The 14,768-nt window shown below is 38.3% G+C and overlaps 1 protein-coding gene across 1 annotated transcript in view; it reads left to right on the forward strand.

Moving 5' to 3' along the window:
- The window catches only part of CCDC73 (coiled-coil domain containing 73), a 116,181-nt gene extending 101,753 nt beyond the window's left edge, over positions 1–14,428 (forward strand). The window contains 2 exon segments of the mRNA XM_027837895.1: positions 2,984–3,117; positions 14,219–14,428. Of these exon segments, the coding sequence (XP_027693696.1) occupies positions 2,984–3,117; positions 14,219–14,428 (344 nt within the window).
- Positions 14,429–14,768: the final 340 nt, after the last annotated feature.

Here is a 14,768-nt window from a genome sequence, read left to right on the forward strand (position 1 = left end):
GGACCCAGGAATTGCTGGGTCAATGCCTAGACTTCAGGAAGATGACACCTTGGCAGCTGGGTGGAGAATGGAGGGTAATGACAGGAGGAGGAAAGGGAGAGACCCGAGGCAGGGAAACCTACTGGAAGACTGTTGGCAATCATCTCGGTGAGAGGTGATGAGGGCCTTACTAGGGGCTCCCAACAAGTCTGCCCCTTGTCATTTTACTTTACATATAAAATCACTATTTACTATTTAAAACCCTGAACAATCTCAACCTTTTCTACCTTTTGAGACTTCTAGTTTACATCTCTCCATGTATACAACAATACAGCTACACTGGTCTACTTGCCTTTCCTCATACGCAGCACTCCATCTCCAAACTCCATGCCTAGAATGCCCTTCCTTCTCACCTCTACCTCCTGGCTTCCTTTGACTTAGCTCAAATCTCACCTTCTACAGGAGGCCTTTCCTTCTCCATGCTTATCCCCCTCCAATGCCCTCCCTCCAAGATTATCTTCCATTTACTTTGTACAGATCTTGTATTTACAAAATTGTTTGCATGATGTTTCCCCCAGTAGAACGTGAGTTCCTTGTGGGCAGGGACCACGTTTGTGTTTTTTACCTTTCTTTGTATCCCAGTTGCTTAGCACAGTGCCTGACACTCAGTTTCTTCAGAACTAGGGGCAATGGGTGGAAGCTGAGAAGAAGCAAATTTAGGCTTGATGTCAGGAAAGATTTCCTACCAAGGAGAGCGCTCAGGAGTAGGATGGGCAGCCTCAAGAGGTCGGGAGTCACCCCTCCTTGGAGCTCTTTAAGTTCAACAACCACTTGCTGAATCTGTGATGGGGGGATCACTTTCCAGTATGGGTTGGACTAGATGTCCAACTACAGCCCTTCCAACTCTCAAATTCTATGATTCATATTATGATGCTAAAATTATAATTTGAAAAGTTATAAATTTTTAAATGATAACTTTTGAAATATAGCTTATGAAAATAATACATTGTTCATTATGTTATGAATAATGGATGTTTTATAAATATTCATGATAATTATGCTATAGTTCTGAATATCACATAATCATGAGGAAAATCCTGTTTATTTTTTTCTTGGTAATCTCACGCTAGAGTTTTAGTAGGATTAGCTCCTAAGTGAATTGTACCATTTTAGCAAAATGCATTTATCTAGTTAAGGGAGTGGAGATTCTAAAAATGGTTCTCTGGTGCTTTCAGGCTTAAAGGATATGGACAATTGGGGTTAAGTGACTTGGCCTGGGTCACACAGCCAGTAAGTGTCAAGTGTCTGGTCTGAGACCGGATTTGAACTCAGGTCCTCCCGACTTCAGGGCCGGTGCTCTATCCACTGTGCCACCTAGCTGCCCCTTAGAGATATGGACTTCTAAAGGAAACTGTAAAATTGAAAAGAAAAATAGTTTTTCTATTTAAATTATATAGTTTCATCAATAGAATTTATATTCAAGCATATCATAGCTAATGCCAAGTCACATTAACATGCATTGGTTAAACACCTACGATGTGCCAGACACTGTGCTGTGCATGTATTAATGTCCTTAATTGGTTTTGGCAAAGCACAGTGTTAGGTGAGACCATGTTTACATGGAACAGAGACGAAGTTAACTATTCAATTCTTATTTTACACAATTAATTGGCTAAGTGACTGTGGGACAGCATGATATTATTCTAGGGGTCATTTATCATGTATTTTAATGGACTAGTTACATTCATCTAAAAATGCTTATTTTTACATGGCTTGTCCCATATTGCATGGAGAAGAATAACAGCTCATATTTACATAGCACTTCACAGTTTGCAAATCACTTTCCTCACAACATGCCTATAAGGTAGATAGCACGAGGATTCTTATTCCTATTTTACAGATGAGGTAGCAGGTTAAAGAAATAAAATGACTTGCCCAAAGTCATACAGCTAAGAAGTGTAGTGGCTGGATTTGAATCCAGGTACTAGAGTCCTGACCCCCATTTTCTCAACAGGAAAAGTAGAAACTACTATTGAAAATAAATTTTGCCAAAACAAAGTCAATATTTGTTTTTCCAGAGTAAGGTTATTACTAAATAGTAATAATTAATTTGGATTATTTCATGAATTTGGAATTTGTGAAAACTGGGACAGGAGCTGAGCCAAACTTTACCTTACAAATTCTTCAAATTCACATTAAGTTTTAAATAGATGAAGGCGAGAATGTTTACACTATTGTCGAGAATCACTTTTTAAAATGCCTTCATTTTTTATAAAAACATTTACCTAATGGTATCACATTGATTAGCTAATTAGAAAATATTGTTCATTAAAGCCTAAGGACCTTTTCTAGACAGTGAATTGTTTACTGTCTTTTTCAGTACTTCTGGGATTTGTGGTTCCAGTGGTGTGTTCAAACACTATCATTTCCAATCAGCCTTACTAGACTGTATTTATTAATTGCTGTATGTGCTCTAAATTAATAGGACTGCATATCTTTAAACATGTTCTATAATTTCAACTGTCCACTAATTCTATTTGCCTTCTCCCTGGTTAGTTTGAATTCATGTATATTCAAAAACCAAAAAAAACACCCTGATGTTAAAGTTTGCTTGTGTAGGCAATGAAGTGATCCATAGAAGTAAAGATAACATTTTTATTGTGTTATATTGTTTCAGAAGATATCACCTTAATTTTATTTCAGTTGTATTTATTGGTATTATTTGTGATAGCCTCTATATCTTTAAATTGTTAATAGACAGTAATCATCAGGTTTTAGAAAGGCCTAGGCTTGAACATCTTTCTCTCTGCTTGTCTTGCTAAATGAAATGCCATAGTACAAGATCAAAGTATAGGAAAACAGTAAAGTATTCATAGTAAAAATAAAATCGGAATCTGATTACTTTTTTAAAGCATATGATCAGAGATAAACCAGAAGTTCAGTCACTAAAATGAGTGTCTAGAGAATAAAATGCAGTTGTTTCCATTTCCTTTTTGTCAATCAGATACTACCAGCATTAACAGAGAGGCTGACACTTGGACTAACTCAAGTATCCAGCCAAGTCCCAAGAGAGATCCCAGGGAAGAGTGGAATGCGATTGCAAAGACTTTTTATGATTCTCCTTTTCCCACAGAACATGTGAGTCAATTAAAAATATGGCCAAACAGACCTTAGTGAGCTAATTCCACAGATATGTGTAGAACTGTACGCATCTGGATGCTTTAAGACCTAACCGATCTCCAAAATAATATCAAGAGGGCAACGTGGCACCATTTTTCACAATTAAGGTTGATAGAAAACACCAGGAAAAAGTCACAGTATATAAATCAAACAGATGTTATCCAGCCTGTTTTTGGAAGGAGAGTGCGAGGTGGTGGTGCATTGTGTACTTCCAGAAAAATAGTTGCCAAAATTTGGGAATAATGCCATATTTTCTCATTCTGTGTTTGTGATATTTTCTATAAGAATGATTTCTTGAAAAACAATCACATCAGAAATTTTTAGTTTTAATAATGGTTTTAATATAGATGTTTTCCTTGTGAACTCAATTTGTCTTTTTAAAACATGTTTAATATAGTAAATGTATAAATTGATTTAAAAGATACTCCAATAAGAACAGGGAACACTGTGTGTGAAAATGCCAAATACCTTACATACCCTTCTATGCTATATATGTATTGGAACCAAAGTGTCCAAAAAGAGATCATATCGCTCCCTGGGGTCCATTTGTCAGCTGAGAGGTAACTAACCATAGCTGACAGCTCATTTGGTTAGATCTATAAAGTTTACAGTATCTTAGTGAGCAAAACTTTCAAAAGGAAAAATCTTTGGTTTGTTTGTAGTCTAAAAAGAGACACAGGCACTACAAATGACTTTTTTTTTTGTTTAAATAACAGGATTAGGAAAGACTGTTTACAAAAACAATTGTGACAGATTTGGAAGCCTTTGTATATTTTAAATCTCAGAGAAAATACATTAAGTAACTTTTTTTAACATACAAAATGAGTGATCAGTAGCTTTAGAACAAATATTTTTTCATCTTTCCTTAAAAAAACTCAATGTGATGTAATAATTCTTCCTCTTTTTGCTACCCCTACTCCCCAAATTCTACTGTATTTACCACGAAATCAAGTTGTATTAGTCTTCTTTTCAGTTCTATTTTTAACTAAAAAGCGTAGTTTCAGCACTCTTTGGTGTAACTTTATTACTTTCTGCATCACTCTACTGCTTTCTGAATAAGAACTAGGAAAGGAAGTTGTTTGTTTTTTTTAAATCACATATTGATGATAGGATGGTAGGAAATCTGAGTCCTAGTTTCATCCGATGTTACTTTAAATAAGTCAAAGAACTTAATCCAGAAGGAAATCTGATGTTAAATCTAACCTCCCTACCTCCAAATAGATAAATGCATAAACCATCCAAGATCATATTATTTTAAATATATATAGGGATTACACACTTCTTTATCTTCCTTACATTTTAACTAAACTTTCTCCATTTAATTCTTGTTTTTCCCCTATTTCCCCTCATATTTATAGAATATTTATAACATTTGCATAGTGCTTTCACAACAACCTTATGGACTAGGTATAACAAATATACCCATTTTACTGATTTGAGAATTCCCCAGAAGGAAAATGCTCTTGGGGTTGCTAGAGAGTCATCTCCCTTCTTACAGGACCAGTGCCATCTGCAGAATTCAAAGTAGTAATGAAAGGTAAAGTTTGTTTGTTCCACCATATTGTACCTCTCTATTGTCATTCCTTCTTGCCAATAGACAGAAGGCCATTCCTTCTTAGCCTTGGAACTGCCCTGCTTTGGACCAGGAACTCGGTGCTGTTGAGGAGGTTCGGTCCAAGAGCTCTCATCGTTCCACTGCTATCCCCCTGCGGCTATCCCTCGGGCCATATGACTTTTCCTCTGGGAATTCCTCCACTGCTGCCATTTCCTCTCCACTGCTGCCATTTCCTCTCCACTGCTACCACGTCTGAGGCTGAGAGGTTCCCTGGCAGACTATGTGGGCCCAAGCCCCACTCTCTGTGAATAGTTTCTTTTATACCTCTTGCCCGTGTCCCAGCTTGACTTTGGTACTTTGGTCTCTCTACCGTATCTGGCTGTTGCCTTCGACAGCGCAAATCAAGGGTTTGGCCCAGGTCTATAATCATCCTAAATGGACCGATCATAATTCAAGAACCACTGAGATGGACCCAGAGTATCAAATTCAAGTCACACTGGAGATGTTCACACCCTATATAGGCAGAGACCTTCAAAGCTAGAACAAAGAACTCCTCCTTCAATGTTGTTAAGTTGACTGTCTGCTCCTAGTCATGTCCCCTACATGCAGTGAGGAAAAATGAGAGGTAAAGTGATTTGCTCACAGTCACATGGCCAGGCAATATCAACATTGAAAGTCACAAAGCAGTCCCCAGCTGCTCAGTCCAATGATTTGTCTACACGGCATCTTGTGGCTCATGTATATAAACAACCGTATTTAACTTGTGTCCAGATTTGATCCATAAGACATTTCTGGTTATACTTGTTCATATCCAGTTCTCTCCCTCTCCATCTGCTTTACCTATATGTATGTTCTCCATGCTATATAAACTTTCCTTCACTGGGAGACAGCCAGGTAGCCGAGTGGAGAGAGTGCTGGGTCACTAGTCAGGAGGGCCTGCATCAACCTCAGACATTTACTAGCTGTGTGACCCTGGGCAAATCATTTAATTTCTCTCAGCCTCAGTTTCCTTTTCTGTAAAATGGGGATAGTAATACCACCTACCTCTCAGGGTTGTTGTGAGGATCAAATGAGAAACTTGTAAAGCATTTAGCATGTCTGGCACAAACAGGACCTTAATAAATGCTTGTTTCTTTCCTTCCTTGATTTTAGTGAACTTTGTCATAATTTTGACAGACATTGCTCTAAGTTATCAGGGTTATTTTCCATTTCAAAGTAACCTTTGCCCAATTTAGTGTCACTTGCCAACTTAATGAACACATTTTAAATTTCTTCATTCTAGTCTCATCTGTTTTTTGGACTTAACCTTAAATGATAATGAAGAGCTCATAACACTTAACCATTAGCAATCACTCTTTGGTTGTGATCCTAGACAGTTGTGCAGCACTTAACAATAATACAGCCTGACAGATTTTTCTGTTTTGTTGATGAACGTGTGGAACAAACTGAAAAGCCATCCTGAACCATTTATTTCCTTCCCTTTGTCCCCGTTTACAGGACAAACTAAAGTTGTTGAACGAGTGAGTTAGTAAGATTAATTCCAGCAGACATAATTGGCTGATTAGCTTAAACTACTTTTGTTTGTCCTCTAATAACTTGTTCTTTTTGCTGGATTTTCCTAGTATCTTTTTGCATGATATAAGGTTTTTGACTAGTGTATAAGTTTACATTTGTAAAATGCCGTATTTTCAATTTATTTTCACAACCATCTGATCTTTAAAACAACCCTGGGAGATTGTTAGAGTGGTTGTTATTTCCCCATGTCATAGACAATACACAGAGGGTACCCTCTAGTAATTAAATCAGTGGCAGACTAAGGACCAGAACCAGTGTTCTTTTCCTTGTATCACTAAGATAGACTTGACAGTTGATGTTTTCCAGGCTTCAGGTACTTCTCTTGACCTTCCAAATATTTCTCAGTCAGTGTCTTTATAGCAATATTCACTGATTTCTTAAGGACACTAAGATGGATGTCACTAGGACTTGCTGATTTGAACACATCCATCTTTTCTCAGTATTATACTCTTTGATTCACATGAGTTGGGTTTCCATTTATTCCCATTACAAATGATATTCACTCCAAATAATCTGAAAGAGCTGAACTTTTTCATAAATAAAATTAAAAAAAAAACCATACACATTAAAAAAGCCTCAGCATTTTCTTTATCTTGCTGTAAGTTTTCTGATCTATTCATCACAGGGACAATTTCCTTTGTCCCTTTCTTTTGTTTTAGATACTTAAGAAGCGTTTTTCTGTTATATTTTGTTTCTCACATGTTACATGAGCTTTTTCACTTTCTTGTGGAAAAAGCTGAGAGATATGGGCTGGGCTAGTTAGATACGGGCTAGGTACAGCTAGGTGGATTCAGAATTGGTTGAATGGCTGCATCCTAAGAATAGTTGTTAATGGTTCCATGGCTGCGGTGACCCAGTGGAATGCCCAAGATCTCTGCATGCTATTTAATAGTTTTGTCAGTGATCTGGATAAAAGCATAAATGATATGCATATCAAATGCACAGATGACACTAAGCTAAGAGGATGACTAGGTCCTGGATGACAGAGTCAGGATTCAAAAATATCTTTGTAGTATAAAACATCGGGCTGAATCTAATAGAGATATGAGTTGGGTTGAAAATCCATTTCAAAAGTACAAGATGGAGAAGGCCCACCCAGACAGCAGTTTGTACCTTGTATGGTGGAAGCATGAATCCAAGTACAATTAGTTCTGCTGTGATGCTTATTTTGAAAATGTGAATGTGTCCCAACATGATTGATGTATTTGGTGTATTAGGGAATGATTGGAGCATTTTGTGAATTTTGTGTTTGCTTATGCACATCCTTGAAACAGCGAAACACAAAACTGTACCACTTCATAATAAATCACAAGCTAAAACCTTTCTGATGCCCACTTCCAAAAGCAAACTTCAGGTCCTTTTCAAAGTAAAGCATCATATTCATTATCTATCTGATGGAGTAGGAGCTGTGGGCTAAGGAAAACTGGCTTGCTTCTCCCCTTGCCTCATTCTCTATAATGGCAGAGGCCCCAAAGTGATGTGACTTGACCAGCTCAGGCCCTGTGGGAACCAGGGTGGAGGCTGAGTGGCCACCTGAGGCTACAGACTATTTATTGTAGTATTTAAGTATTTTTTAATAACCATTTAACATGTATGAAACCATGCTGTTTTTATTTGGTGCTATGTTTTTATAATGTGTCAACAATGACGTTTTGAGTGTTGTGCTTCTAACCCCCTTTTTCTCCATTTGCCTCGTGGTTTTTATTGTAATTTTGCTTAGTTTGGTGATATGTCTCATAGGAGAATTGACTTTAAGTACAATTTATTTGAAGGCATGCTAGTTATTCCTTCTAATAAGAGTGTAAGATCCTTTGAAGGTAAGGACTGTGCTATTTTTCATCTTTGTAGCATTTCCAAAACCTAGTGTGGTACCTTACACAGAGTAGACATCTAACAAATGTTACAAGCAGCTAAAATTTTTATTTTAGCCCTGTTCTGGGTCAGGGATTCCAGCCACTCCACTGGTCAGGATTGGAACAAGATGAGACACTTGTGACCATCTACATTTAACAAAAAAAAAATTTATTTAACAATAACATGGAAAGGAAATAACACTGATTTGGTTTGATGCAGCTCCTTTGTCTCCAGATCTGTCAGGGTGGTGGGTCTATTCAGAAGGATGAACCTGAGACACTCTCAACTCCTCATGGGCTCTCTTGAGAAACCAGAAATCTGTCAGTGGTTCGAGCCTGAGTCTCCCAAAGCAATCGCTGCCAATACTCTCCTCCTGTCCTCTCCATGTGGCTAATTTCCAGATCTACATCTCCAGCCCTAATCTCTCCAGACCTCCAGTCTTACATCAACAATCACCTCTTGTTCGACTTAACCTCTGTTTATTTCAGTTTCAACTGTAGAATGGGGAAGATAATAAAAGCACTTACATCCCAGGGTTGTTGCAAGGATCAAATGAGATATTTGTAAAGTCTTACCACAGTGCCTAGGACATAGTAGGTGCTTTGTAAATGCTTATTCTCTCCTTCCCTTCCATTTCACCTCACAAGTGGTGAAGAGACAATAATCTCCTGCCTTTGGCGAAGTAGGAAAGAATTCCCTTAGACTCTAATGCCCTGCCCATCACAGAGACTAAATTGACTGGTGGAATGTCTTGATTGCTTCTTTCAGTTAAGTTGATCAGTTATTTTGAGATCATTGTGGCATAGTGTTAGTCTTTATATCCTATTTGGGATTTAGATCCACATAGAAAGGCTTTGAAGTATAGTGAAAAGTCCTTCATTAAGAGTCAAGGAACCTTAAGTTATCTAAAAAAGAGAAGATGGATTTCTGGGCCATAGTTTAAAATACAGTAATTATGGTTTCTTAGCCTGAGACTGGATGTACCCAACACTGGTAAAAACAGATTTGCCTGCAGTCTTGCAAACCTGACCAATAAGGCTTCAAACTGAAAACTGTCCACAAATACCAACAAACCCTAATGATACAGAAAATTAGAGGCAGACACAAAAAGACTACCAAAAGAAAGGACCAGTAATTCATAGGAGACAAGAGGGCAAAAAATAAAACCTCTCAGTTGACCATAGGAAAATCACAACATAGTAATATCACTGAGATTTATTGGAGCAAGGCTCTTAACTACAACATGGTCATGGAAAAGCAAATATCATGCAAAAGGAACTCTAGTAGGAACATTTATATAGTGCTGTAAGATTTGCAAAGAACTCCATTATCTCATTTGAACCTCACAATAATCCCGTGAGGTAGGTGTTATCTCCATTTTACAGATGAGGAAACTGAGGCTGGGAGTTTAAGTAATTTGACTAGAGTCACATAATTAGTTTCTGAGGGGGGATTTGAAGCCAGGACTTTCTGACTCATGGTCCAGAGCTCTTATCCACTGTGCTACCCTACCTAGGTGCCTCCACAATAGATAAAAAGGGGCAATGGAGTGTCATTTTATATTAAGGTGTATTGTGAGGAAATACAGAAACCCAAGGAGGAAGCTGAGTGGGTGGAGAACATTTGGCTAAGGATCAATGGAGGAAAAAAAGTAATACTGTACTGAGCAATGATGGGGAAGACTGATTATCCAGAAATCTGCTCTCGATTCCCAAACCAAATAAACTCTTGACCTTCTCTGATAATTTCCTTTTTCCTGAAGTCTGAGGAAGTGATGAAGGAAATTGTTATTCTGGACATGGTTCCAAGCACCTACTTGCTAAAGGAATGATAGGAACCTTAGGAAGATGTGATATTTATCATACCAGTTGCTCTCTTCTGGAGGCTTTCTAGCTTATCAGTACTTTTTCCTAAACAAGAGTACCCAGAATATAATGTTTTAATTTAATAGCATGCTCCAGATGTGGTTCTGACCAGGGTGGGATACTGTGGGACTATCCCCTCCTTATTCCTAGAAACTCTGCTTCTCTGATTGCAGCCCAGGACCCCATTAGCTTTGCTGGCTGCCACAGTATGTGCTGCTGACTCATAATGGTAGTCAACTAAGACCTCTGGATCTTTATCAGAAGAACTGATGCCTAGTCACCTTGTACTTGCTAACTTGATTTTTTTTTAACTCAAGTGTAAGATTATATATTTATTCCTATTGAATGTTATCTTCTTAGAGATTCAAGTCAGTGCTCTAGGCTGCTGAGATCTTCTTGGATCCTGGTCTGCTGGTGTTAGCTGCATCCCTAGTTTTCTAGCCCACCTGATAAGTATGCCATTTATAATTTTATCCAACTTATTGGCAAAAATGTTAAAACTGCTCAGGGCTAAGTACAGATAACTGGGGCATGGAGGTCTCTCAAGCCAAGCTCTTATCACGCTCCTAATGATTACTGGGTCTGACCTTTCAACCAGTTCTGAATCCATCTAATTATACTATCATCTTCTCCACATCTCTCCAAACTTCTCACAAGAATAGTATGCAGACTTTAGCAAATACTTAGCCAAACTCCAGGACAATTATGTTGACAGAATGAATATCCCTGACAAGTTAGCCACCAAGTCTAAGTTCAGTAACTATCAAAAAAAAGGAGACAAGGTTGTCTGGCTTGATCTGTTCTTAATGAAGTCGTGATGGGTTCTTTGTAATCACTGCTTCCTTGACTAGATGTTTACCAACCATCTCTTTAATGATCTGTTTTAAATTTTCCCAGAAATCAAATGCACTGCTCTGAGTTTGCAGTCTGTTCACTTCCCTTACTAAAAAATCAGGGCACTTCTCATTCTGCAGAGTCTCCCACTCTCCATGATCTTCAGACTATCACCAGCAATGGCTCAGCATTACGTTTTCCAGTCTTTCATCCTATCAAATCTCAGTGACATGCCTATAAGATCAAATCTATTTTCTGAATTTGGCCCAGATTTGGAAGATACCAGGCAAATAAATTCTTCCAACATTTGTTAAACAAATTCCAAACCTGACAGGAGTCTTTCATTCTCGTATTTTAAGCCACGGTCCTGAAATCCCCTCTCAGCTGTAAGGGACAGAAAGCTTTCACAAATGAAATTAGAATTACACAAATATAAAAGACTCTAAGGATATAGAGAATTTATTAAATGCTAGGGAATGTCCTAGGGGAAGGGAACACAAATACAAGAAAGAAACACTCCTTATTCAAGTTTATACTGTTATACCACATTCTACATACTGCTAGAACGAGTGAGGTTAGGGTGTGTGGGGAGATCATTATTAACCCTAACAGGACCATAACTAGAATCTTTCCAAGACCTTAAAATTCAATGGGTATTTCAGCATAAACTGCCAGAGTTTTGAGGATTGAGGATCATTTCTATGCTAGGATGAAACACCGAGGCAGGACTTTGTGGGCAACACCAACTTGCCTCCTCTCGGCACCTGGTCAAAGGATCTGCACACATTAGGCAATTAATGTTTATGAATTGGAATTCCTACAAGAAAAATTTACTATCTGAACTAGTTTTTAATCTGCTTAATCCAGGAAACAAGGGGACTCTATTGCTATTTTGAGGCAAGCTAAAATGAAACAATGTCCAAATGATAAATTAACTGCTAATTTAAATGATCATTTATCAAGATTTTAGGACTAGATGGGAATAAATTTAAGTTAGAAGCTATAGCTTCTCATTTCAATTTAATTCAATAAACATCAAGTGCTCACTGATAGCCTACTGAGCAAGGCACTATGCTAGATGCTGAGAATACAAATATACAAAAAGCTAGCTTTATAATGCAATGGAGAAACACATTCCCCTACAAATACAAGAATAAAATAAAGATGCTTTCCCCCGCCCAGTGTTGACAGTTTTAGAAATGCAAGTATTAGTGGTTAAGACCAGAGAAATAGGGGGCAGCTAGGTGGCGCAGTAGATAGAGCTCCAGCCTTGGAGTCAGGAGGACCTGAGTTCAAATGTGACCTCAGACACTTGATACTTACTAGCTGTGTGACCCTGGGCAAGTCACTTAACCCCAATTGCCTCACCAAAATAAATAAATAAATAAAAATGACCAGAGAAATAAAAAGGCTTAAAAATGGGCAAAGAAGAGACAAAAAGATATTTTGTGGTTTACTTAGAAAATCTCGGAGAATCAGCAAATGGAGACAATAGTGCCAGTAAAGCAGGAAGATAAAAAAACGAACCCACAAAAGTCAAGAGTATTTCTATCCAGCAGGGAAAAGGAAATGGGTTTTCTCAATGCTCCCAGCTGCTAGTCTTTCCCTGTGAGGTTACATTATATCTACTTTCTATATATCTTGTATATACCTAAATATACACTTATTTCCCCTATCAGAACACTAACTCCTACAAGGCAGGGACTGTTTTTATCTCTGTATCTCCATGCACATGGCCAGAGGTTGTTAAGATTGGAAAGAATGAGTCAGGTACCAATTTCCTTGAGAATGCATGAACAGAGTGAAGGCCAGAAGATCAGTTGCAAGGATCTGGGCCTGATAATAATTACCTGGAAAGACCCTCAAGGAAAGTTGTCTGAGTTATAGTGGCTGAGAGGAACAAGGATTATGTTTGCTTTCTCCTAGCCTACTGGTGAACATGAGAAAAAAAGAAACCAACTCTTGAGTGACCAGACAAGGAAGGCAACAGGGAATGACTTAAGGACGGGAAGGGAAGTTAGGTAAAAATGGATTGGAAGGGGAGAGGAGCAAAGAGCCTAGGAGCAGATGGCACAAAACTATGGGGAGAGGTAGCAAAGAATCAGCCTTTCATTATCAGCTCTGTTAAAGTGCCTTATTTTGCAGACCAGAAATTTAGAGTTAGTAAGTAGCTGAACTGTGATGTGAATCTACAGTCTAGGTACTATAACTAGCAGTCCATTGTTCTTGCCCTAGTGACCCTTCGATCCAAAGAATTTAAATGACTCAGAATCAGATACAGAATCATCCAGATCAGATCACTGACTAGAGAAAGAGGCCCCAGGATGTTAAGTGACTTGCTCAGGCTTAGTGAATGGGGCCAGGAGACTTTGGGTTCTGGCTATAAATCCATTTCACTTTAAGAAGTGCTCTTGGGGGCAGCTAGGTGGCGCAGTAGATAGAGCACCGGCCCTGACGTCAGGAGGACCTGAGGTCAAATCTGGCCTCAGACCAAACACTTGACACTTACTAGCTGTGTGACCCTGGGCAAGTCACTTAACTCCAATTGCCTAAAAAAAATAAAATAAAATAAAAAAAAGAAGTACTCTTAACTCTTCTGTGAAACACTTTGGAGGTAACAGCAAGGTTCAAGGCTGACTCTCTGAGAGCACTCACTCACTGGTGGAGAGCCTCCTGCCTCCTCTAGAGCAAAAGAGAGATGAGAGGTATGCAAGGGGATAAGTCCTTACAGTTCTCATTGTACAGGTTAAAAAAAAAAAAAACCAAACCAAACTATTTAAAAGCTGTACTGGTGGGAGGGGGAGGTGAACCCCTAAGTTAAATAACTCAATGTATATTTTTAAAAGTCACAATATTGAAATGTGACTCAATGTGGCACCCTGGAAATTTGCCAATTTCCACCTCCCTCGCTGCTTTCCTGTTCCTTCAACAATGGTGTTCACTCTGCAAGAGGAAACCTGAAGGAAAAGGCAGTTTCATGTTGTTCTTGACTTCCGCTAGTTTAACCTTTAATTTTTCCCTGGCTTGGACAAAGTACCAGAAAATATAGACATTTCTTGTGGGAAGGGAAGGGAGTAGAAAACAAATAGATTTTTATCTTCACTATTTTAATTTAAATGTCTTCTCCCTTTTTAATATCCGCTTGTCTTTTTTAGAGCTCTTCTGAAGAACTATTAGCTATTCCTTAAAATGCACTAAGATTTCTAAGTTAGGCATGGTTCTAAGGATCATGTATCCAGGCAGGCAAAGGCAATGCCAGATTTCTGTGCTGCAGCAGCCTTCCCCCCGATGCTGTTTCTTTCTAATTGTACATAGTCATGATGAATAGAGTACAATAGAGTAGCTTCCAAATGACAGCTGGTGTGTTTTTTTCTAGGACAAACCACAACTCCTGAATACTGGCCTGCTGTCCCGAACTGATTTTACTGACTGTTCCCTTGGTGAGGAAGAGGATGACTGGCAATTCCAAGACATTTTAATAAAAAACCAAATTAGTGAAATAGAAAAGTTTCTAAATTTGGAAAAGTCTAAAGAACCCAGAAAAAGAAAATCTGAAGAGATGTTAGAACAACTAGTTGAAGAATAATGAATGGATGTTCTGTACAATGTAACCAGTTAACTAGACTGCTGTATTCTGACCCAAATAGGATATAATTAATATTCACTTTATCTAATTTTAAAAACATCCTCACTTTGTGACTTTTGTTGATACGAAGAAGCCACTTTATTCCAGTCAAGCATCCAATTTTACAAACACTTCCTTACAACGAGCAACCGTCCTTTTTGGCAACCTTTCCTTCAAAAATTAAATTCTGTTTGTTTGGAAATTTTGATTCCTTTCTTCTTTCCTCCATGAATCCCCTCCCCCTTTCAGGTCTTGATGCTCCCTCACCTCAAAAGTGTTACATCCAAAATGAACCCTTTCA

Source organism: Vombatus ursinus, unplaced genomic scaffold (assembly GCF_900497805.2).
Source record: "Vombatus ursinus unplaced genomic scaffold, bare-nosed wombat genome assembly UNPS02014822.1, whole genome shotgun sequence".
In the NCBI taxonomy this organism is placed as follows: Eukaryota; Metazoa; Chordata; class Mammalia; order Diprotodontia; family Vombatidae; genus Vombatus; species Vombatus ursinus.